Source organism: Pundamilia nyererei, unplaced genomic scaffold (assembly GCF_000239375.1).
Source record: "Pundamilia nyererei isolate P.nyererei 1_Seehausen unplaced genomic scaffold, PunNye1.0 scaffold00004, whole genome shotgun sequence".
NCBI lineage: Eukaryota > Metazoa > Chordata > Actinopteri > Cichliformes > Cichlidae > Pundamilia > Pundamilia nyererei.
The window spans coordinates 6,316,777-6,339,955 of NW_005187405.1; the positions used below are offsets into that span (position 1 = coordinate 6,316,777).

General features: G+C 39.6%; 3 protein-coding genes across 5 annotated transcripts in view; 1 reads left to right on the forward strand and 2 right to left on the reverse strand.

Moving 5' to 3' along the window:
* Positions 1–541: 541 nt before the first annotated feature.
* Positions 542–7,503, reverse strand: kdsr (3-ketodihydrosphingosine reductase). The gene is made up of 10 exons (XM_005721359.2): positions 6,975–7,503; positions 6,254–6,343; positions 5,940–5,996; positions 5,658–5,723; positions 5,489–5,584; positions 4,518–4,709; positions 3,877–3,960; positions 3,630–3,713; positions 3,415–3,516; positions 542–3,329 (listed from the first exon to the last, which is right to left on the reverse strand). Exons 1-10 carry the CDS (start codon positions 7,161–7,163, stop codon positions 3,210–3,212), a joined length of 1,080 nt encoding a protein of 359 aa, XP_005721416.1. The 5' UTR covers positions 7,164–7,503; the 3' UTR covers positions 542–3,209.
* Positions 7,504–7,737: 234 nt separating this feature from the next.
* vps4b (vacuolar protein sorting 4 homolog B) lies at positions 7,738–17,339 on the reverse strand. 2 transcript variants are annotated; one of them, XM_005721362.2, is made up of 13 exons: positions 17,156–17,339; positions 14,419–14,530; positions 14,059–14,159; positions 12,112–12,223; positions 11,665–11,812; positions 11,508–11,566; positions 11,201–11,320; positions 10,907–11,063; positions 10,607–10,755; positions 9,871–9,952; positions 9,569–9,788; positions 9,348–9,488; positions 7,738–9,248 (listed from the first exon to the last, which is right to left on the reverse strand). In XM_005721362.2, the coding sequence occupies exons 1-13, from the start codon at positions 17,174–17,176 to the stop codon at positions 9,147–9,149; spliced, it is 1,524 nt and encodes a 507-aa protein (XP_005721419.1). In that variant the 5' UTR covers positions 17,177–17,339; the 3' UTR covers positions 7,738–9,146. The 2 variants fall into 2 exon arrangements, with proteins under 2 accessions (XP_005721419.1, XP_005721420.1); XM_005721363.2 differs by lacking the exons at positions 14,059–14,159; positions 14,419–14,530; positions 17,156–17,339 and adding an exon at positions 13,114–13,386.
* Positions 17,340–18,162: 823 nt separating this feature from the next.
* LOC102196088 (laminin subunit alpha-3) overlaps positions 18,163–23,179 on the forward strand; it is a 59,362-nt gene continuing 54,345 nt past the window's right edge. The window contains exons 1-3 of one of the 2 annotated variants that reach the window (XM_005721360.1): positions 18,163–18,924; positions 19,371–19,385; positions 19,469–19,621. In XM_005721360.1, coding sequence (XP_005721417.1) covers positions 18,661–18,924; positions 19,371–19,385; positions 19,469–19,621 — 432 coding nt within the window. In that variant the 5' untranslated portion in view covers positions 18,163–18,660. The remainder of the gene's footprint in view (positions 18,925–19,370; positions 19,386–19,468; positions 19,622–23,179) is intronic. The other variant, XM_005721361.1, reaches the window with a different exon arrangement.

The following is a 23,179-nucleotide window of genomic DNA, read 5'->3' on the forward strand; positions in this document are numbered from 1 at the left end:
GCAGATCACGTTACCCAGAAAATTATATAAACAAGAATATTTTTAAGATTTAGATATTTTTTATGATCTAAGACAGAAATCTTAAAAAAGATCACAGGGTTAGGGGCAGAGGACCACCCTGGCGAGGGATTGCTTTGATGTAGTCCAGCCACCCCCTTGTGGACACAGATTTAACCTTACAAGTGCAAAACTGATGCACCAGTCTACATTTTCCCTGTCTTCTTTAAACTTTTCTCATCTTTTTTAAAGCATCTCCCCTATTTGTCATCTACTTATTCTCCCACAGGTCTAACGAAGCATCTAAAGTCCTGCACTCTGCAAACCCGAGAGCTGCTGCTGCTTTGGGAAGTTCCCTTATGAAAAAATTAAATGTCATCCTCTATCAAACAGAATACTTAACATCCTCAGTCCTACACAAACCCTGCACTGTCAAAACTTCTGAACCATGATCATGCTGAGATTTAATCATCCCCCCCCCCTTAAGGCAAGTTCAGTCAAAGAGGTCTAAAGCAATTTAAGAAGAGACAACGACACCCAGGAGTAAAAGGATTTAGGTTTTCTTCACAGGTATTTATTTAGTTTATCATGTAAGAAAATAAGACAAAGAAATGTTCCACTCCTCACATTTTCTTTCAATGGCACACAAGGTGAAGGTGTTAAGCTTTTTTGGCAGAAAGAGTATAAAGCAAAGAAAACAGAAAAAAGCGTGAAACCAAAGAGTGCAGTATGACTTTCATGTTCAAGACTTTTAAATCCATTGAGCATCCGATAATGACACCATTAAACGAGGGAAACTAGCGTGACTCTTACAGAACTTAAATCTTCACTGTATGTTTAAACATATTGTTAGCAGAGGCTTCATTTGCATAGCTTAAAGTTGTGTTAGTGAAAACAAAACTGCTTTTACATGAGCTACATGTTCTATCCATCAATGTGTTGCTACCTCAAGGTAAAAAAAAGAAAAAAGAAAAACCTTCTTAAAGCAATAAATGTACATTTATGGAAAGCTCTCAAGTGCGGGACAGTACGCCTTTAACCAATATCAAATGAGAACATCATCAAACATGAGTCATCCATTCTCAATTTCATGTCTTGGATTTCAGTAAGGCTTCTTTTGTCATAGAAACACTAGAAATTGACCAAACACACACATACACACAAACCCAAACCCCCTCCCCCCCCCCAAACAGTTGGCATTTCACACCAAATAAGTCACAAAAAAAAAAAAAAATATCACCCAGTAAACCAATCATCCACTAACGTATGAAGTCACATTGTTCTGCGGACGGGTCCACTCTCTCATAGCGTTCGCTTCATCAGTAGTCACGTCTTAAGGCTGTAGAATGGGCCGCATGCTGCTCTCCAGCTTTTATAAACTAACACTAAGATCAAAAGAGCAGCGACATCAAAATAAACCACAAATAAATGTGCTGCGATCTCAAGAAATTGTCTTAACACATTTTGGCATTCAAATATTGGTGTATTTAAAAAATAATGTTCCTATGTTCTGATTTGTATCGCTTTGTTATAAAGTACATTCTCTCCGACTGGACCAAAGGAAGACTTGCGAGAGTCAACATTGTATTTTCTTCTTCCTTTTGCATTCAAAACAATAAGAAAGTCAGATGGGAACTAAGACTTGACAGAAATCAGAAGGGAATCTATATTTTGTAATCTAGAGAGTTTTGAAGTCCCAGCAGTGCACGACAGCGTCAGTGCATGTAAAAAACAAAACAACAACAACAACAACAACAACAACAACAACAAAAAAGAGCATCGTAGAGATGAGGGCTAACACTTCCACTCTTGTTCCTCCAAAAGTTTGGCCATTATATAAGATGACTCACCAGCGCCCTCACTAGATGTACAGAGACACAACTCGAACCAGCGAGTCCCACCCATCTCTGAGTTACACCAACCTGACAGATTATGCATCTTCACTGGGGATGGCTGAGAATGTGCACTGACACAAAAAACTGCAAGTAAAAAATGATACGCTTCATGCTTCCTTTAGCAACTTATTAGTGTTTGTTTTTTTTAAATTAAACTGACAAGTGCATGAGTGAAACTTAAATTTATGTGCTGGTTTATTTGTTTGTGTATCCCCTCCCACTCTAATCTTACGACTTCATGGCTTCAACCCATAGTACCTGCTTTACTTTCTTCACTTAGCTGGAATGACGAGGAAAACGTTTTTGCTGTCTTTATTCCCGAGACAAAAACTTCGAATGGCTTTACTCTTTCCGGAGGTGGTCGGCTCAGTCACAGCAAACACACTTGCACATCCCACGGTTTTCAGCGACAACGCTGCACGTAACGTTTTGGAATAGTATCACTATTATTAATAATAATGATAATATGTGGAGATTATTTTATGAAATATAGATTTAAAAAAATTAAAGACAAACATAAGCTCTCTCCTGCCCTTTGATATCATGGAAGAGTACTGTCGTATAATGTATGACCTCAGTTCACACACAAACACAAACAAAAATATCCCGCAGCAAAAACAAAACACTGTGGGTCACGACCGCTTTTAAACACAGAGGTTATTCAGTCAAAAAAGAGCGAGAGAGAGAAAAAAAAGGGAAGGATCTTTGCCGGCAAAGACCTGAAGTATGGAAAAGGTGGGAAAGAAAGGGCTTATATAGTGAAAACTGTAAAAACTCTCTAAAAGATGGAAATCTCTGATACATGCGGCACAACATGACGAAAAAGAGAGTAACAACTATTCTGTTTTCGCTATAGCCTCTGGTGGGGAAAAAAATAAAAAATTCAGGCCATATTTGGCACAACCGGTTAGACGGGCTGTTGCTTTTCTTCTCTGTGGGAACCAAAAAAAAAAAAAAAAACTGAAGAAGGGAAGCCTAGATACTGGAAATCAGGATGTGGGATTTTTAGTCACCCCTCTTTCCTCTAAAGTAAGGCTGCTTCCAAAAGAAGCAGGTGGACACATTAAACTGAAGTCACCAGGGGAAAAAAATACATCTAAATGGCTATCAAGTCTGTGGAGTAGACACGTAAACATCTGCCACTTTCTTCCATTCCATCTGCTAAAGTTGACATCAGAAATGCTGACATGGCCTTTTGTTTTTTAACCCCACCCCCACCTACGGTTGTGCACTTGTACAGCTGGAGGAAGGGACTGGCTGGGTGGGCAGTGGGTAGAGGGTTGGGGGCATCGGGGTGAGGTGAAGGTAAGGCTGCTGTTACTCCCTCTTATTGGCCGCTTTTGACTGCTCCCTTTGAATCATGCAGCGGCGCACGATGCTGTCAAAGCTCCCCAGGTAAAAAAGTGCGATGGTCCGAAACAATCCCATGGTGACGATCTGTGCGGGAATTTCAAAATAAAAGGTTAGGCTTAAATTTGCAGATCTGCTGAGGAGCAATTTCCTATAATGTACAGGGCTGTACCTGCTGGAGACCCTCTGTGATGGAGGTGACGGGTGACATTCCACAGGTGAGCGCTGATAGCATGTAACCATCTGGACCAACAGAGCTGTTGAAGTTCCCCTGCTGTGAGATGAACGAAAAACAAGCAGATACATTTGCCAAAGGAAAAAAAAACAAAATACAGAGCACACATCTCATTTTTAAACTGGGCGCTGAATGTGATCCGAGCTTCTTACCACTGCGTCCCGGACAATGATTTTGGCCACTTGGTCTGGTTGACAAACTCCAGAGGTTTCAGAGATTAACTTGGTCTCCAGAGGCTGGGAGAGGAAAGCGGAGAAAGAGAGAGAGGGGTGGGGGTAAGACCGCAAGCATTTAAGCAGCAGTCTAAAATGTGAAAATAAAGGGAAAACACCTCCAAGAAAATTTACATAAAGAAACAGGAAGTAAGAAAAGTAAGTATTTCTCTGTACTGTTGCATACCTTTGTCTTGTTCTCCTCAGCCAGTCCTGGAGTGTCAGTGTCAGGGGGGTATGCCACAGTCACGTAGATATTGTAGGGCTTTATCTGCAGAAGGAAAACAGAGCAATAACTGCCTTAGCAATTCCACTACTGAGACCATGACAACTAACTACATACGTTAACATTTCAACAGCTCTTTGACAAGCAATAAAAGTTAGCCTGAATGCTACCTATATGTAGAAAAAGTATAATCATTACAGCACTGACTCTAGTGAAATGTCCCTTATCATCATCTTCACTCAAGCTGCAGACACACTGCAAGTGTGTGAATGTGTGTGTGAATGGGTGGATGACTGGTTGTGTAAAGCGCTTTGGGGTCCTTAGGGACTAGTAAAAGCGCTATACAAATACAGGCTTGTTGCATATGAAGGCTGGGTGCTTGTGGACACTCCAGGCTCTGGCTGCTTAGGTGAACCTCTAATGCATTTACTCTCAGATCAAATGTCATTCTCTTTGGTAGTTACTTCAGTTGAAGGAAATTGAGAAAAGTTTATCTTCAGTCCTGCCTACTTCTGGTCGTGCAATGTCATTCATATTCTATGCTAAGGAATGCTAAGAATTGCTTCAAGCGTGTTTGTAGGCAATTTTTGCAAAACACATACCTCCATCTGCAGCGACTCTGCAAGGCCTCGCAGGGCAAACTTAGATGGGGAGTAGGCAGTGTAACCAAACAGACCAATCTGGCCCGCCTGGGAGGAAACGAACATGATGCGGCCCATTCTTCGCTCCTTCATGGTGGTTATGACAGCTCGTGTTGGGTAAACGCTGCCCAGGTAGTTCACTTCCATCAATTTCTGGAAACGAAGGCTACATTAATACTACATTAAACTATAACCAGTGTCCATGGTACATTACATAATTGTAGGCAGCTTCAGTCACTTTAAAACCTGAGCAGTTCAAAGTCTCTTGATTCACAGCAGGCCAAAGGCCATCAATTTAGCCACTTCCTCAGAAATTCTGACAGTAATGTGATTTCTTACCAAGTCACAAATCAAACCTTTTCTAATAAGAACATAATGTATGACACTCATTTCAAAAGACCCAATTCCTGCTTTGGTGCACATGTATTATGTCGACAGCCAATAATTTTAAGTAATTTTAAAGAAATTAATGCTCTCGATCACACCTATTAAATTCGCGGCAGGTTTTTCCATTCATATAAGAAAGAATTGTGAAGCTTCCCAAAGAATATAATGGCCTTCCCCCTCAGGTTATAAAAATCTATTTAATCATTTATTTATGGAGGATTTAATTTGCTCATTCATAAAATACATTTATGATTAGCAAATGCCCAGAAGTAATGGAAAAATACATTGAACAGGCCACATGTGTTACACCTAACCAAAAGCCTATTATAATCAAGGAAAAACCGATTCTCATGTGTGATTCAATTTGGAAAAAACAAAACAAAACAAAAAACACACCCCTGCAACACAGCTTTATTATTCTGATCTTTCACCCGGTTGTAATTATCAGCAATGAATAACTGTATACTTCTAAACAGTTTTTAGCACTACTATGAGAAGCTTAAAGTCCTTGGAACTTAAAGAATCCAATGACTGCAGGTACTTACTTTAAAACGATCTACCTCCACTTCCTCAAACTTTCCAGAAACTGAAGTTCCAGCGCAGTTCACAAGCATATCAACGGGACCTAGCTTTTCTTGAGCCTGCACGACAGGAAAAAGTCACTGCTGTACTTCTTAATTATTAAAGCTATGTTCCATTAGAGGGTAACACTACCTGTTTTATCACGTTTTCCACTTGACTGTAATCACTGGAAACATCAACTGAGATGCAGAGCACCACCTAAATAAGGAAACCAAGATTTTAATAATGCAAAATGCAATCACTTTTCACAGCCTACATATGCGGCATTTTTAATGATTTATCTTTACTTTAATCATTTCGCTAAGCCTACACATCTGGAAAATGTGTGCAGGAAAGATTATGCATGTAGAATATACTTTTAATGAGTTCTTTAATAAAAGGCATCTTTTATTGAAATACATACTGAACCCATACCTGCTTGTCATTGATGGCAAATTTCTCCACTTCCTTCTTTGCCTGAAGCAACTTCTCCTACAGGAAAAATAAAATGCATGTTTACTGTTATACACACAAAAGCTTGCAAATATCATTATGAATGTCATGAACTCCACAACTAAATGAAAACATGTAATAATGCGGGTCAACTCACGTGCACTTTTGCACGTGAGTGACATGGAACAAGTTCACCTTTAGAGTTTGACTGTGTGACATCAGATGCGCTCAGACAACAAACAGCCTGTTGACGAGGCTACACTCCAAGGTAGGATCTGCTAAATGTTTGTGCTTACCTCGTCTCGCGCCACCAAAGTGATGAAGGCTCCTTGCTTATAGCACTCAATAGCAATGCATTTCCCAATCCCACTGGAGCCTCCTGTCACCTAAATCAAAGTTCAAACAAAAGGGTAAATGATAATGCAACTTAGACTGGGGCACAGGTTAACCTGGAAATGTTAATTATGTTTCTCAAAAGGTAATGCAGCTTTAATAAAGTTAATCGTTTAAAAAGTCATTTTTCCTACCGTTTTAGCATTATTGCATAATAAAATTATCCTAACCCCACAATGTTGTCTCTGAGAGTTTACTAGGTACATCAAAGTAAAGCAAACAATATTTACCTTTAGTGGCCTGCCTGCGAAGTTTATCATTAACCAAGCTGAATTACCTGAAGTTAGTGGTTACTGCACTGGTTTTATTTCAGTGGATTATACTTTATCCAAGTATAAAACAGGTTGTGAAGTAAGATTGATTAAAGGAATATTCCTTAGCTCATATGTGGGCGTGTCACGACAGACACCTGACTTTCGCAATAAACTCAGCTACTATTAAAATAAACGATGAAAAATAAAAATAAAGTTACGACTTCTTGTTGTCCTTAGGCTAAGTGCGAATACGCCACCTAACGTAAATATAAAGCTATGGCTAACCTTAAACTCAGCTAGGCTAACTTAAAACTGCAGTTATGAGTAGCCGTTAGCGACCGTTACCAGCCAGCTAAACCGTAACACTTACCACGACGTGGGCCCCGTTCAATTTCAGAGGCTTGGGACTAATGAGGGGCGATATCATATATAACAGCAACACAAAAGCAACGATGAAGGCAGCGACAACAAGCAGCATGATGAACGGAAGAAGGAGCCACCAGGAATTGATAAAAAGCCAATCTGTTATCGCTGTGCTGAACCCTTCTTCAGAGGACATGGGTGAAATCTGGCAATCGTTAGCTTGTTTGCTAACTAGCAGGCCAGCTTCTGGGGGTCCGATAAGAGAGCTACGAGGTAGGCGGCGGTGCTGAAAGAGGGGGGCGGCGAAATGCAAACCCCGGAGGAGTTTTTTTTTCCTTCCCCAGAGCTCGGTAGCAGGTCACAGACGTGTAACAACCAGGTTAGAGTGCAGCGGTGAATCTCGGCTCCCCCGTGACAAAGCGCAGTCTACATGAACCAAAACAAATCGAAGTGTTAGCGGACGCCGAACTGTGCTACGTGGTACTTGTAGTTCTAAAGCATGCACTTGCTCTCTGGAACCTGCAACGTTGGCTCATCGGGCTTGAACAGCAATTCCCATAATGCAACGCACCACCACTTTTATTCGTAGTATCCGTTTGAGCAATAGCTACACACCCAAATGAACCTGCAGTTTTTTTGACACACGCAGCTTTACATTCATCAGGTAGGCTGACTCTGTGACTTTTTTTAAAACTACATTTCTACCTTAAATTACTGGCAATAGCACAGTTGATTCATTACAGGGAAAAAGTAAACAGCTTCTCTTTGTTGCTTTACCTTTTATTTACACTGTGGAAATGAAAAACAGAAAATCATATGCACTGATAACCTCTTCACAAAGAAAAGGCTTGAGAGTTGGCTATATATATATTTATACATTTACAGTAAAATGAAGATATTCCCCATCAAAAGACAGTTTGCAGGGAAACAGACTAAGGTTGTATATTGTCTCTAAAAGAACTTACACGAAATGTACAAGTAATATACATTTCTTAGTTGTAGTGACAATTCACTTGATACATTAGCAGTAGGACTAAGAAATTTAGAAATAAACCAATAGAAATAACCATTCAGTTGGAACAAAAAAGGCCCTTGCAACTTTTGTAGAAGGCACACGGTGCACACTGCCACTTATGGCTATTTAAAGTTCATGGTTGGAAATGCATTCTATGTTGTCAAGTACACAAGATTTCTCCATCTGAGCCATCAGTGTGAGGCTTCAACATTTCACGTGGCTTATTAGCTGTGAGGTGCTAAAGCTGTCATAATATAAGGCTTAATTTTTCGGTTGCTATTACAGATAATTAGTGAATCCTGTGGACAGAAATACAAAATATGTACAACAGGTATTAAAAAAAAACAAAACAAACAAAAACTAAACAAACAAAAAAACCAAACAAAAGAAACAAGCTGTGAGACAAAGCAATTCAAAGCTAACAAGTTCTTGATAAATGAAAGTAATGCTGGTCTGGCACCAATAGTGATCCACCCTAAAAGCCATGTTTATTTCAAATGAATAAACACAATCATAATTTGTATTGAAAGTGGATAAACAATCCAAAACTGTCACAGAGGCTAATGAACTGCTCGTCCTGAGTATCTTTTTCTCTAAATTGTATCCACCACTGGGAGCCAATGACACCAACAATGCCACAAAATATTCTTTGAACTCATACATATGTTCCTCAAAGTACCACATAGCCTATAAAATGCTTGTTTCTTATTTAAAAAATAGAGACTAAGTCCTTTTCTTCTGAGGTGTACAAGAGAAAGTCTTTCCGTAAAATACATGATTTTGTTTTCAATCTTACTTAGAATAACTGCAGTTAGTTTCTCTAATTTGCATGAGTATTTTGCTCATCGAAAACTTTAATGAACAAGTTAAATTATCTTCCAGAGTTGTGTTGATTCTTTAGTTAAGTCAGATGTAGGTGGGAAATCTTTAATCTTCTTTGGAAAATAGTGACTAACAAATAAAACCGAGTCTTGCACCCTTAGTGTGGTTATCAGACTGGCAAAACAATATAGTAATCTCACCCAGTTGACTAACCCTCGCGGTCATGTGAATGGTTAGGATGAGAAGGAAAGAGTGAGGAGGGGGAAAGGGACAAGAACAGTAAAGACACACAATTACAATTCCTTTGCTTTGGTTTCGCTTGGTTTGGCTCAATCACCCAACCTAGCCTTCCTGTCCAAAGTCCTCTGTGAACTTTTTCAGTTTCTCCAGGTCTTGTTCGTTAACTGTTGGCTTCGTGTTGGACTGAGACCTCAACATATCAGCCTGAAAACAGGGTGGGGAAAAAGGAAAAGAAAAAATAAAGATTTGAACATGTTCCAATGCGGAAATGGGTGGAAAAATTTAGGGTTTTAATATTCCTACCATGGATACCACAGGTTCCAACAGCTTCTCCCCAGGGACTTCCATCCATGTCATTTCAATTGCGTTTGGATCACCCGGTGAGCAAGGAGTCAGGAGGTCATCTATAGTGACTTTGGGGTCATCTCTTGATGGACCTCGTACCTTATTCAAATTAAATATTTAATTACAACATTCACAGCATACTACAGTTTAGAATTAAACAGACATTTTGAAAGGCATACCCGTTTGAAGTGGGTTGCTGACTGGACCTTTCGAACAGGCTGCATTAGAGCATCTCTGACAATAATGCTGATATCTGCTCCTGAGTATCCGTCTGTCTTCTTGCCCAGAGTGTTAAAGTCAGATTCGTTGAGACTGTTGGGGGTGGAGCCCAGATGGAGCTTGAACATGAAGGCGCGGGCGTGCTCTTCAGGCAGAGGGATATAGATTCTCTTCTCAAATCTGTGATGGTTTTATTTGACCTCAGTGAGCACACAGGCGAATGACAGCAGAACAGCAACTATAAATGACTAATAATGATTACCTCCTTCTGATGGCTGAGTCTAGAGTCCACGGAATGTTTGTTGCGCCGAGAACCAGGATGCCTTCATTGTCATTTCCAACTCCTGTACAAAAACACAATCAGTGCAAATTAAATATGAGCTTCTCTTACTGTCAAACACCTCCTACTTAAAATCTGCAATCACATAAGATTTCTATTACAGGCCAGCCAAAGATCAAAGAAGTGGATGTTTAGATACCTCATAGGTTAGAGACATAACATCTGTGCAGCTGGATCAAATTAGCTGGAGTTTAAGTCCAGATTCAGAGCAGATTATGGAAAATTTGTACTAAATGTCCTCTAAATTAGACCAGATTGAATTACAATGTTCATATTTCTGTGAACACGCTTTATGCAGCCATCCAGGATTAAATGGGAACTCTAATATTTCTTAGTAATTACTCTTACCTAAAAGGTAACTTAGCTTTATTATTTATTTTAAGCTATAAAAGAGGGATGTATGGGGTATGATTTTATTTCATTTTTAAGTTCAGTGTTCAGTAACCTAAATATTTTGAATGCTTATAAGTACCTTATAGTCATATAACAACAATTTACATACATTTGGTTATCCCATCATGGTGTCAGTAAAATTTTAAAATACAGAAAGATACTGAAATAGAAAAGTCACTTTACTGGCACAAATATTTCATTACTGAAAAAAAAAACCCACATTCATTTCTCTTATTATTTATACATCATTAGTAATCACCCTTACCTTGCATCTGAACCAGAAACTCTGTCTTAATACGGCGAGCAGCTTCACTCTCATTCTCACTTCTGGACCCGCACAGCGAGTCAATCTCATCAATAAAGATGATAGAAGGTTTATGCTCTCTTGCGAGGCTGAAAAGGTTTTTCACCAACCTGGGAAGCAAAAGGAAAGCTTTTAAGGAAATGAAATGGCAGCAAGAGCTGGCTGCAGGATAGTTTTGTATATTATATTCCAATATTGCACATTATATGATAGAAAGTAAAATCATATGGTTAATTTGTGCTTCTGTGAATTGCTGCTCACTTTTCACTTTCTCCCAGCCACTTTGAGACGAGGTCCGATGAGGAGATTGAGAAGAAGGTTGAGTTGTTTGCCTCTGTGGCGACTGCTTTAGCCAGGTAAGACTTTCCAGTACCTGGAGGGCCAAAGAGCAAAATGCCCCTCCATGGAGTTCGCTTTCCTGTCAGTCAAGCAAAGAGGTAATTTAATCTAAATTAGTATGACCACAACATCACTTACTACACCCTGACACACAAATATTTCTTCTCTCATTTAAGAACCACACAGTGAAGTGGGTTCTTATTCACAGAGATTTACCTGTGAAAAGGTGCGGGAATTTGATTGGAAGTATAACGGCTTCTTTCAGCGCCTCCTTGGCTCCTTCTAAACCAGCAACATCATTCCATTTAACATTTGGTTTCTCCATAACAATTGCACCTGGGAAAAGATAAACAGTACATTACTGACAAGCCTTATATTTAAACTAATAAACATGCAAAAATATACATACTATACAGAGTGGTTTAACATAGAAGCACGCAACACCAGAAGGTTGAAGCCATCAGGTTTCAGTGGTCTTTATATTGATTTATATTAATATAAAGATTTAAGAAATGTTACAAACCTGAGAGTTGATTTTGGAACTTCTTTTTCTCTGGATCATCACCCTCGTCACTTTCATTTCTGGAGACAAAAACATATTTTATCTTGATTTTCCAATCATATGACATTAACAGCATCACATGAGCTGATTTGCTCTACTGCCCCGCCCAGTAACACACCCTTTGTCATCAGATTGCGACTCTTTGACAGGCTTAGCAGGGGCCTTATCTTTCTTCTTGAGATACTCTTTCAGCTTTTCTGCTCTGTCCAAGTATTCTGCACATTTTGCCCGGATGCTCTGTTTTGCTTTGTCACCCTGGGCTTCATCTGTCAGAAATCAGCACACACACAATATACATTACAAAACAAAACAAAAACAAACCAACAAAAATTATTGTACAACCTTTTTGCTTTAAAACGAAACCCTTCTTTTAGTAATTTTAAAATTATACAACTATTATCATTATTCTTACTATCAAAGTGTACAAAACGGCCCACGGTTTTTTTAAGTCACATGAAGTCATCTGTCATCTGACCCACAAAAACGTACAGGTATCAATGACTATTATCAAACTATGATTTCTGTCATTATCACACATGTGCCATTGTGCTGTCTCATGCCTCACATTTCACCACATGAAGGAAGTACTGAACAGCAGCCTGGTATAGGCGTAAAGCCTCCTCGTAGTTCTGGGCTTTATCCTCCTGAGCCGCCTTGCTGGCAAGATCGATGGCTTTCTAAAATAACAAAGGACAATGTCAGTTCAGTTGAAACTCGCGGCTGTTCAAAAGAATAAAGAGCAGACAACCTACAAGTCATGTCTTTGGATTATGAGACACATATAGATAATCAAAATAAACATCAAGACAAGAAAATTACAAGTACCAACACATAAAGTTGGAACTTTAACTGAGTAAGGAAATAATGATAATAATATTAAAACAATCTACTAAATGTCCCCTAAAGCTCACGTTAGTAAAATATAAAGTGGTCGTAATCTACTGTAAAGCTTCACCTGTGCAGTGAGGTGACACCGCGCGCACACACAAACACACAGTCCACGCTTTCTTTCACTTCCTTTTTGTGAGTTTATCTATAAAGAGCAACTTCAGCAGAATTTACATGTTCAGAGAACAACCCAGAATACCCCATTTTGCTCTTTAAATTTGATATCTTTTCTGAAGCCATTTAAAAGTAGCTAGCAGCGTTAAGCTGATTAGGTATCTTGTAGTCCAGTTGTTAGCAACTCAGTAATATTATGAGGCTTCCGGCACAATTCAGCTGAAAAGAACAAAACAGAAACGAAAAAAACCCAAACTGAATCTTTATAATACACATGGACCATAGTATCAGGTTTGAGTGGTCAGTATCTTACTTACTACAACACTGGCGTCTTGTGGGATAAGCTAGCCAAGTATGCTAATTAGCAGCTAATGTTACTAATGTTGTGTTTTTTAACACCGATGGAAAGGTTGAAACCAAGCGCAAACCTTAAAAACTAGCCCAGAAGTGTTTCTTACTAGCACCTAGTACACTGTAGCCAATTTATTTCAACGTTTAAACAACTTTTATGGCGTTTTTTTAAAGCTATTTTTTAGCCTCCTCTAGGGTTGGTCCCCCAACTTACCTGTAAATTGTTGTTGGCAGCCATAACGGCGGATCACTTGCCCAGTAATCAAAGCGAACGTAACACCACGCGAGTAAACTATTTTTTAAACACTCTACTTAAGAAATCAGCTACACGCGTAGACTGTAAACACGCAAACGAGGTTTCAAGCTGACTTCTTTTGGTGTTTTCGTATCTCTGAACGCTCCCTTCTCAGAGCCGAGGAAGATACTTCCGCATTGAAAAGTCGATACTCGCGTGCACGAAATGTAATGACGTCAAGACGTAGCCTCGACACAGTCATCGTAAACACAGGTCATAGATGCAGTTCAGTAACTGTCACCATTCAATGCTGCCCTTTTTTTCTAAAACAAAAAACTGCGCTTGTCCTAACTATTTCAGCCCCGTAATTCTCTTCATTATGGTCACTCCCAATGAAAATTTAACATTTTCAGCTCAGCCTCCTGCCTTTTTGTCGATGACAACACTTCCAAACATCATAGCAGTTTTTATATTTTTCTGTAAACCTTCTCTGTTGCTGTTATTGCTATCCTTGTCTTACAAATCACTCTAATCTCCACCCTCTTCACCCTGCCTGCACTCTCTTTTTCACCTCTCTTGAGCACTGTTTGTTGCTTTGAATGGCTGACCCAAGGTATTTGACTCTTCCTGACTTAACTTACTCCACTCCTTGTATTTTAAGACCTATAAAGTGAAGACTGGGTATGGATGAACTTTTTCACACTTCTATAAATTTTGTGTTGCTGTCATGTGGTGTGTGTGTGTGTGTGTGTGTGTGGTTTGTCCTCTTTATATTATTATTATTATTTTTTTTTAGTTTACAACAAATAAATGTCCCTTGAAGTTTTGAAGTGATAGGCAGGACTCTCACACTGCCCCACCCCACTAATTTTTTCATGATCCATTTGTAAAGGGAATATTTTGTACTGTCATATCTGTAATGACCTCTTTATTCACTAGGTACTCCTGTAGTTCTTCCGCTCTGTCCAAGTACTGTTTACATTTATCTCTTATCTTCTGGTTGCCATCTTTACCTTGAGGTTCACCTGAAAGAAGAAAACAACAATGAAACAATGGTTTCAGCAAACACACAAAGATTTTCTCATCACAACTAAAAAATGTGTTGGCCTAAAACTATGTAGCTGTTTATGTTTCAGCCAAATTCAGCCAAGAGTTGAGTGTATTCCTTCACTGATGTCCAATAGTGCAGCCACCTTCAGAGTGAAGGGACGGCGTATACTGTAATATTTCAGATAACAGTAGGGTGATATTAGCTGCGTGATATTAGTCACAATGGTGACGCACGTTTCAGAATGTGGAGAAAGTACTTGACAGCATGTTGGTAAGAGCGGATGGCCTCCTCATAGTTTCCAGCCTCGTCCTCCTCTGAGGCCTTCTGTGCTACGGCAATAGCTTTCTGAAACGACAGGACATGGATCAATAGTTCAGACCTTGTGTTTCTATTACATCCACCAGCATAGTTCATTCATGAACCTTAACAGGTCATAACACCAAAGTGTTCTATGAAGTATCCTGATGTTTCACTATCTGAAGTCAGAAACATGGATTATGAAGGAACACTAACAATAATAAAAACATTGAGGCTTTGAGCTAGTGCATAAATTGGGCCGTTCCAAAGCTGAGTAAAGGGAAAGGAAAATATAATTAAATACTGATACTTTTAAATGTGAAAATCCAAAAAAGTTCATGGCTTTTAAAGATGACCTACCTGTATTTACCCATCTTATAATAAATTTGGTAATCAATATGCATGCACCATTTATGAAGTAATGAACCATCAGGTTCACACTGCAGATAGACACCCTGAGAGCTCCCTTCATAACCTTGGTCTGAATTTTCTATTGGAATGAACTTCCATGCATTATTATCATTCTGTAGCTGGAAATGTTTCTTGAATTTATAGAAGTGTTTTCAATTTTGTGTTTCCTGTTCAAAACTGCCAGTGAAAATCAGTCAAGACTGTTGCTGTTATCTGCCAATCTCTAAAAGAAACCTCATAAATAAAATGTGACTGTACTGTCTTTCATCTGTGTGAACAGACTGAACCTTACAATGTAAAACTATGTGGAAAATTAGCAGAGGCTATTGTGTGCCATCCACCTCTAGCTACCCATTCGTGTATTATGAAAAGCAATATACACTCAATGGACACTTTATTAAGTACACCTTGCTAGTAAAGGGTTGGACCTCCTTTTGCCTCCATAGCTGTTCTTATTCTTCATGGCACGGATTCAACAAGGTGCTGGAAACATTCCTCTGAGACTTTGGTTCATAATAACGGGATTGTGTTACACAGTTACTGCAGATTTGTCAGCTGTATATTTATGATTCAAATTGGCCATTCCACCCTACACTAAAGGTGCACTACTGGATTAAGGTCTGGTGACTGTGCAGGCCATTTACAGAGAAGTCATTGTCATGTTCAAGAAACCAGTTTGAAATGATCTGAGCTTTGTGACAAAGTGCATTATTCTGTGGACATAAAGGGATCGACATGGTCAGCAGCAATGCTGGAGCTTAAATGATGCTCAGTTGATACAAAGTGTTGTAGAAACATATCACACACCAATATATCACCATTACCAGCTAGAACTGTTGATACAAGGAAGGACAGATCCATACTTTCATTTTATTTATACCAAATTCTGACCCTACCACCTGAATGGCAGAGGATACGGATACTCAGACCGGGAAACATTTTTCCAATCTTCTTTTGTCCAGTTATGGTGAAAACATGAGAATTAGAATCAGTTTCCCTGTTCTTAGCTGACAGGGGTCGAACCTGATGTTGTCTTCTGCTGGTGTAGCCCATTTGCTTCAAGGTTAGACATGTCTTGTGTGTTCAGAGAGGCTCTTCTGCGTACCTTGGCTGTAACAAGTGCTTATTTGGATTACTGTTGCTGTCCTATCTATGAAAAGCAGTCTGGCCATCAACAAGGTGTTTTTTTCTCCTGTGTGGTAAATCCCACTAAATACTTTGACCAACGAGTCTGCCTCCAACATCTACGCCGTGTTCAGAGTTGTGTAAATCACATTTCTTCCTTATTCTGATGCCCAGTTTGAACATTGCTGTGTCAAAAAGTGATATCAGATGCTTTTATGTGCTATGCATTTTCTTTTATTGTTAACTAGACTGCAGTTAGCAAGATTATCAGGTGTTATATATAAAACAAAGAAATGACCTGTTTTGTAAGTATCTTTATGGGTCTGCTTTATTGTACATATGTTATCATATATTTTAAAATAGCACTGACTAAAAGAGTCTTTACAGAACCATTATATTTGTTGTCATCTCTGCTGCCCTCTTCAGCAGCTCACTCTTAAACATGACTTTTTAGTGGCAGTGAGACTATTTATAAAAGATATATAAAAGTCTCTTTGCCAATAAACTGATTGCAGCTTCTACCTCTTGACAGAAATGTTGGTTGTGGCTCAGAATGACTTCACGAGAGACAGATTTGACATTTGTTCCACAGATTATAAACCAACACGTCATTTACGACCGTTTTAATACAGGCTATCTTTTCTTTTTTTTTGCACAACACTGCCCCTAAATGCACTGGGTTGCTGCCGTGTGACTGGCTGATACGAGCAATTGAGCAGATTTATCTAATGAAGTGGTCGTGAGGGTATTTACTGCCGTCATCAGATTTAACAAACAGTAGAAAAATACATTATTAAAACTAGTTAGCTCACTGATTATAATTAACCCTGACTAAAACACCTCGTTACTTCTTTCACGAACTGCCTCTGAATCTGCCGCGCTCATGTCAACCCTATTTTGCGGGCAGTGATGCAGTTAGCTCTGGAAGTGACCTAATGAGGCACACAAATAGAGAACTTAGAAAACAAAGCACGGATAAAAAAAAAAGTATCAACAAAGTCAACCGTGTCAAAACGAAACCTGCAAAACTGCAAACATGAAACACCCTCTGTGATTTCCCTCCAGTATGAGAAGAAGTTGCAAACACGTAAGAAACACGACGTTTTCCAGCCTTAAAGTTGTTGTTTTTTAACCTACCTGCAGATTTGTTGGCTCCATGAGGAGTCCCGTACGAATTAAAGAAGCACAACAGATTCAACACCCGAAACTCTGTTTCGTTTACTCGACAATGCCAGAAGTTCCTGTTTGCTTATCACCGCCTTAGCATTGTGACACACGCGTCCAACAAAGTAGCCTTGCCAGTCAGCCAGTCAGAAAGAATGAGAACGATGCGGGACACCCGTCCTGTCACTGAGTCACTGTACTTAATTGTTGTTGTGCTGGTTAAAGTCAATACGTGTTGCTGAATCACTGAATCATTGTCCAGCAGCATGAAAAAGCTGGTTCGGAATTTTATTGTCTGCTTTCACTGAAAAAAATTTAGGGGTGGCGTCACACATATAAGAAAGTCAATAAAAGTCAGATAGAGAGAGTTTTAGATGCAACTCGGTTGCAGTAGTTAAAAAAAGGCACATAAATCTGGACGTTCGCATGTGCGAATACGCACTAAAATCCCCTTCTCTGATGCGACATGTGATATATGCACCACTAGAGGTCGCCCCAAGATCACCGTGCAAGAGTCAACAACGTTCGAGTCATACTGTATAAAAGTTTGTATACGGTCATTGTGAACTCCTGGGGAGGGGAGGGGGCACTTCGTAGGTGTAGGGCGCGCCAGATTCTGCTGTTCTATATTCACGCGAAAACTATACAAATAAAACATGATATGAGGTTCCGAGTGTAGACTTAATGCTTTCACAGACAGTTTTTTTTCTATAAACAGACGTATTATTCAATAATCAGTCGTAATTCAATTTTTCCCCTTTTATGCCACACTTCAGAATCCAAAATATTGGATTGGACACCGCATTATTTAACGAGACAATAACATTAACTGGTGGAAAATTAAATTTAGTGGTCAGCACACTTCACGCTAGCTAAGGGTTGCTACAAAAAATATAGTATACTAATTCCCTGGTTGTCGGCGCTCCACCTGCAGCAGCTCTATTCTCCACCAGCTGGGACCGCCCCACGCTTAAGTCTGAATCTTTCATGTGTTTGGAGATGTTTTGGTTTAAAAGCTCCTAGAAGTCTCAAAACAGGGTCACACGCAGTGACTTTACACTGTTAAATCCTTTAAAAAAAGTTTTACACCGAAAAAGGAAAGAAAAAAAGGACAAAAGATGAGCTTCTGGTGAATGCTGTGACGGCAGACCTTTGGCCCCACTCAGCGGACCAGCGTCGAGCTCAGACCATCGACCTGACACCTGATAGCTCCAGTGTGCCGCACCGTCTGGTTCAGAGCACGCAGTGCTGTCTGCGTTGAGTTTGGTGACATGCGATGGAAATAGATTACACCTCCAAGCAGCAGAAGATCCACTTAAAAGCGTCGTTTTGGGATTAACAGACGCGTTAACCCGCTAAAAGAGAGCCCCCACGCGTAACTCGCAGCCCATTAGCGCATTTCATGGAGATCCTTAGATGACAAGACCCGCTGCACGCTGCGGGTTGCGCTCAGCAACACGGATCAGTAATTTTGGAACATGGCGAGAGGGATGAGAGGAGCTCATCTCCTCTTTGGATTTTTTATTCTTGGGTTGACGCTTTTCAGGGACGCGGACGGACAACAAACTTTTAATGACTTAACAGGTTTCAGTTTGAATCCACCATACTTTAACCTTGCACAGCGCTCCGGGATCTCCGCTACAGCAACCTGCGGACAGGATGAGGCTGGCACACCGAGATATGATTTATATTGTAAACTAGTCGGAGGGCCTACAAATGGACTTCTTACTCAAAATATACAGGTAAGGAAATAAGCCTTCGTGCATGCGTAAAAGGATGGGGACGTGGTGATTACATTGTAATGTGGGAACTCCTGTAACTAGCGATCCACTCGTCCTTTTTAATGGCCCAGTCCAATGCTCCTATTTGTGAGTAAAACCAGGAACCCCTCCGGGAACCGTGACAATTAACTGCCCGCCCTGACCAAGTTGCACAACTGCCAGAAATAGTTTTACACCATTGTAGTTGAGTTCCACATTTTCTAAAGGAAATGCCCTTTCAACAGGGGTCTTATTTCCTCAGGAGATCTCCCAGGGCAATAAGGCTTTTACAGCCCTATAATACTATAAAATGCACATAAGAGCGTTCCCAAGCTTTTTCAAGTCAAGAATTTCATTAATCTACATTAAAGATATCATATTTATTTGTTTTTTTGTCGTTGTTGCTTTGTTGTTGTTGTTGTTTTAAGCTTTTGGCAGTACAGGTAAGTTTTTTTGCAAGCACCTCCACCATTATTAAACATGTCTGCTAATTGTTTCTGAATACTAACGACCTGATACCTTTTAGGGTCAGTTTTGTGACTACTGCAACTCCGTTGACCCAAACAAAGCCCACCCTGTGACCAATGCCATTGATGGGACTGAACGGTGGTGGCAGAGCCCTCCTCTCTCCAGGGGGACTGTCTACAATGAGGTGAATGTTACCCTGGACCTTGGACAGGTGAGATTATCATAACGCACACTACACATGAACAGATGTCTCCTGGTTAATACCAGCTGTGTGAATAATGATAGCTCAGTGGTGTCAGTAAAACATAGCACCTGAATGTTACAAGGGGAGAAGAGGAACATTTATGTCTTCCTTTGCCATTGCTTTGTGGCTGTGAAATAAGTTATTCCATTTGTGTGAGGTGACAGAGCACCTTTGCTGGTATGAAATGGGAAGTCTGTTATATTCTTGTACCACTTTCTGTCTTTTTGTTATTGGTCTTTGCTTTGTTTTTGCTGCTGCTGATTTATTTTTGATATGCCGGCAAGAAATCGTTTTTTTAAAACTTCTCTTTTTTTCCCTTCATAAGTATTCCAAAGGTGTAACATGATTATGTTTTCAGTGTGAGCTTCATCACCTCAGCTAGCAGTAATCATGTGAATAATGTGCTGCAGTTGGACTCTTGCCAGGAATCAGATTCACGCCCCTTTAGCTGGAGAGCATGCTTCCATCCTGAGCTGTGTGTCTCTGGCAGGAGTTTGGCTAACGGCCCATAAAACAGCACCTCATGCTCAATTATCCACCGTGAGGAAAGAGAGGAATGCTGTCTCTGGATTAGGGATCAGGAGAATGTAAAATCGAATAGGAGAAGTTTAGGTGGAGGCATGGACCTCTTACGTGATCAGGGTTTTGACTAGCTTTGGAGAAGACTTCAAAAAAATAAATGAGAGAGAGGAGCAAAAGTGCTCCCCTCCACACGTGTTGCATCTTTGGCTCCCAGTGGGCACTGTGTCAGACAATGGGTGTGGGCTTTTCTGTCTCTGTTTTTAGACAGACTGAGCTGAGCAAAGCTCCTGCATGGTTAAATATAGTCCAAGCTTCCAAGAGGATGGACACATGCAGGGCTTTTAGAGATGTCTGCCTTTAATACGTGGTAATGCTCAGTTTATTTAGGAGCAGGGAAAGCAGTATTATTGCATTATAGGGTTCTAGAAGAGTGTTGCTAGATCTCGGACTGTAACTCAACCAAACAAAACCCTGCCTCCCTTCAATACAACACAATCTTAACTACATATGCACACACAACACACCCGTTTCACCTATATCACAGTTTTTCTTTTTTTTTCCCACCACGACTCTAAATGCTCACCTGCTGCCCTTGCATCCTAATGTTTAGTGCTCAAATCGTGTTAAGATATTTTTGTTTTTGTAATTAAATTATATGATCATATGTTTGCAGCTCCTTGATGCATAGAACAGGGTTGTCAAACTCATTTTACAGCTCAGTTTTAAGTGGGCCAGGTCATTAAAAACTACGGTGGGCCTGAGAGGCCAAACGGACCGCAACTTAAGAAAAAAACAGCAATAAGAAAAATGCTGCAAAAGCACACAAAACACAATGGAAATAGGAAAAATGACAAAAATAAAAAACAGAAATAGGAAAAAACAGATTTCCAAAAGCACAAGGGAAGTGTTTCTGGAGAGACAATAACCCAACGGACCAGTTGCAGGACCCCAAAACATGGTGGGTGTGTTTTATCATGATTCATATAATACTGATGACGGATTTTTAGGCTAATAGTTAGGCTAACACACTTACCTCTCATCTTTTCTTAACTCACAAAACCGATAGATCCTCCACTTCTTTTGAGTGTCTCCCAGCGCAATTCTTAGCATTTTTTGGTTCCTGCAACTGGTCCGTCGGGTTATTTTCTCCCCAGAAACACTTCTCTTGTGCTTTTGGAAATCAGTTTTTTCCTATTTCTGTTTTTGTTTTTCCTATTTCCGTTGTCGTTTTTCCTATTTCCGTTGTCGTTTTTCCTATTTCCGTTGTATCTTGTGTGCTTTTGCAGCGTTTTTCTTATTGCTGTTTTTTTCTTAAGTTGCAGTCCATTTGGCTCTCAGGGCCACCGTAAAAAACCCTCTTTCTGACAGTGTAAAGACGTTCAGCTGCACATTAATCCCTGATATCTCAGTATAAGAAGTGCAACTTCAACAGCACGCTTAAGTTTTACGACATGATAAAGAAATGCTGCTCTATTTAATGAAAGAAATCTGTCAGCACAACTCTTTGGGCTTAAATTGTTCAAAAATAAATGTGTAAAATTACAGAAAAAAGTTTTGGTAGGTCATTGTGCAGATTGTAAATATAAAGCAGAAAAATTTTGGTTAATTCACAAAAATATAGTATTTATTTATTTGTTTCTTTATTTGACTGTGGATACATTGTAAAAAACAACAACAAAAAAAACCCCCAAAACTTACATTACTATTGTAGATAGTGAAATAAACAAGAACTTTTCTTTTACTTCATTACTTTTTTGTAGTATGAAAGACTGTGGGGGAGGGCTTCATCAGTAGGACGAGCTGTAAAATGTATGAAAATGCAGTTAAAAGTCAAAATGTCCTTTATATTTTCCAAAGATGTCCGGTTGGCTGGGCCGATTCTGGTCCCTGGGCCTTATGTTTAACACCCTTGCTCTAGAATACCAAATCAATTATCTGACCAGGTTACTTACATTCGTATATGTGATGTTTGGGGTGTGCTTTATTTACCCTATTGCTGTGTTTCATGGCTTTCTTCCACCAAACAAACATAAGCCTGTGCATCATCCAGAAAAGTGCTCTAAGCTGCCGTGTTCTTTGAGTGTTCTGTGTAAAACTTTAATAGCTTTGTAGATTCTTTTTAAATCCATAGGATCAATTGTGTATACAGTGAAATATGTGGGCTAGACTGAGCTGAAAGGGTACTGTGGTTTCTTTCAAGAGCAACGCAGGTGGCTGTGCAGCTCTTAGGAGAGATATTAGATAAAGGCACACTTGATGTTTATGTTAGAATAATGAGGTTCAAAGAGGGGGGCTCTTTTGACAGAGCTGCTTCCGGTCTGTCTCTTTCAAAGACGACCGTTTGAAGCATGGCTTGCCAAGTTTGAAGCTAGACTAAACTGATATAAAGTGACTTGAACGGTTGCTATGATAAATTACACCAGTATCCTGCTGCCTTGGCTTTAATGGCAGTGTGGTTCTGTTGGATACTCTGTCAGTTGGACTAAAATGTAAAGTTTTTATTTTTGCTAACTTGTCTAGATTTTTTATTTGGCTGGAACATGTGTCATCACTACAAGAAGCAGTCAGGGCATAACTGGGCATTTTCATTTATTGTACTAATAACAGTCTCAGAAACAAAGATTCGGACAGCAAGGTTTTCTTTTTTTACATGTAACAATCCAAAAGAACTCGTTATTAGCTGTTTGATAACAGAGTCAAGTCAAATATTCCTGTGTTGTTGATTCATGGCAAGAGGGGGGAGGCTATCTTCAATATCCTGCATACAGAGGACTCACATCTATACATACAGCAATGTGCAAAAGTTTTGAGCTTCCCCTCATTTATTTATATTTTTCTTACCTGTGTTGCAAGTTTTTTATTATTATTTTTTTTAGCAATAGTGTTTCAGGCCTTCTGATGGGCTCTCAAAGGTTTTCTTTGAAATCTTTTCCACTCATTTTAAATTCAGTCATTGTTCCTGACTCTTTTCAAAAGAATGTGTTTTGTTTGTTTGTTAAACTA

What these genes read in the sequence shown, in the direction of transcription:
- kdsr (XM_005721359.2), bottom strand. Translation starts at nt 7,163, where the DNA reads ATGTCCTCTGAAGAAGGGTTCAGCACAGCGATAACAGATTGGCTTTTT. An exon ending in CAGAGTCGCTGCAGATGGAG is followed by an intron (nt 3,961 to 4,517) that starts GTATGTGTTTTG and finishes TTCCTTCTGCAG; the next exon opens with ATAAAGCCCTACAATATCTA. An exon ending in TCACAGAGGGTCTCCAGCAG is followed by an intron (nt 3,330 to 3,414) that starts GTACAGCCCTGT and finishes ATTCCCGCACAG; the next exon opens with ATCGTCACCATGGGATTGTT.
- vps4b (XM_005721362.2), bottom strand. Translation starts at nt 17,176, where the DNA reads ATGGAGCCAACAAATCTGCAG. An exon ending in AGTACCTAGTGAATAAAGAG is followed by an intron (nt 12,224 to 14,058) that starts GTCATTACAGAT and finishes TTGTTATTTTAG; the next exon opens with AAAGCCATCGATCTTGCCAG. An exon ending in GTTCCAAAATCAACTCTCAG is followed by an intron (nt 11,321 to 11,507) that starts GTTTGTAACATT and finishes ATCTTTTCCCAG; the next exon opens with GTGCAATTGTTATGGAGAAA.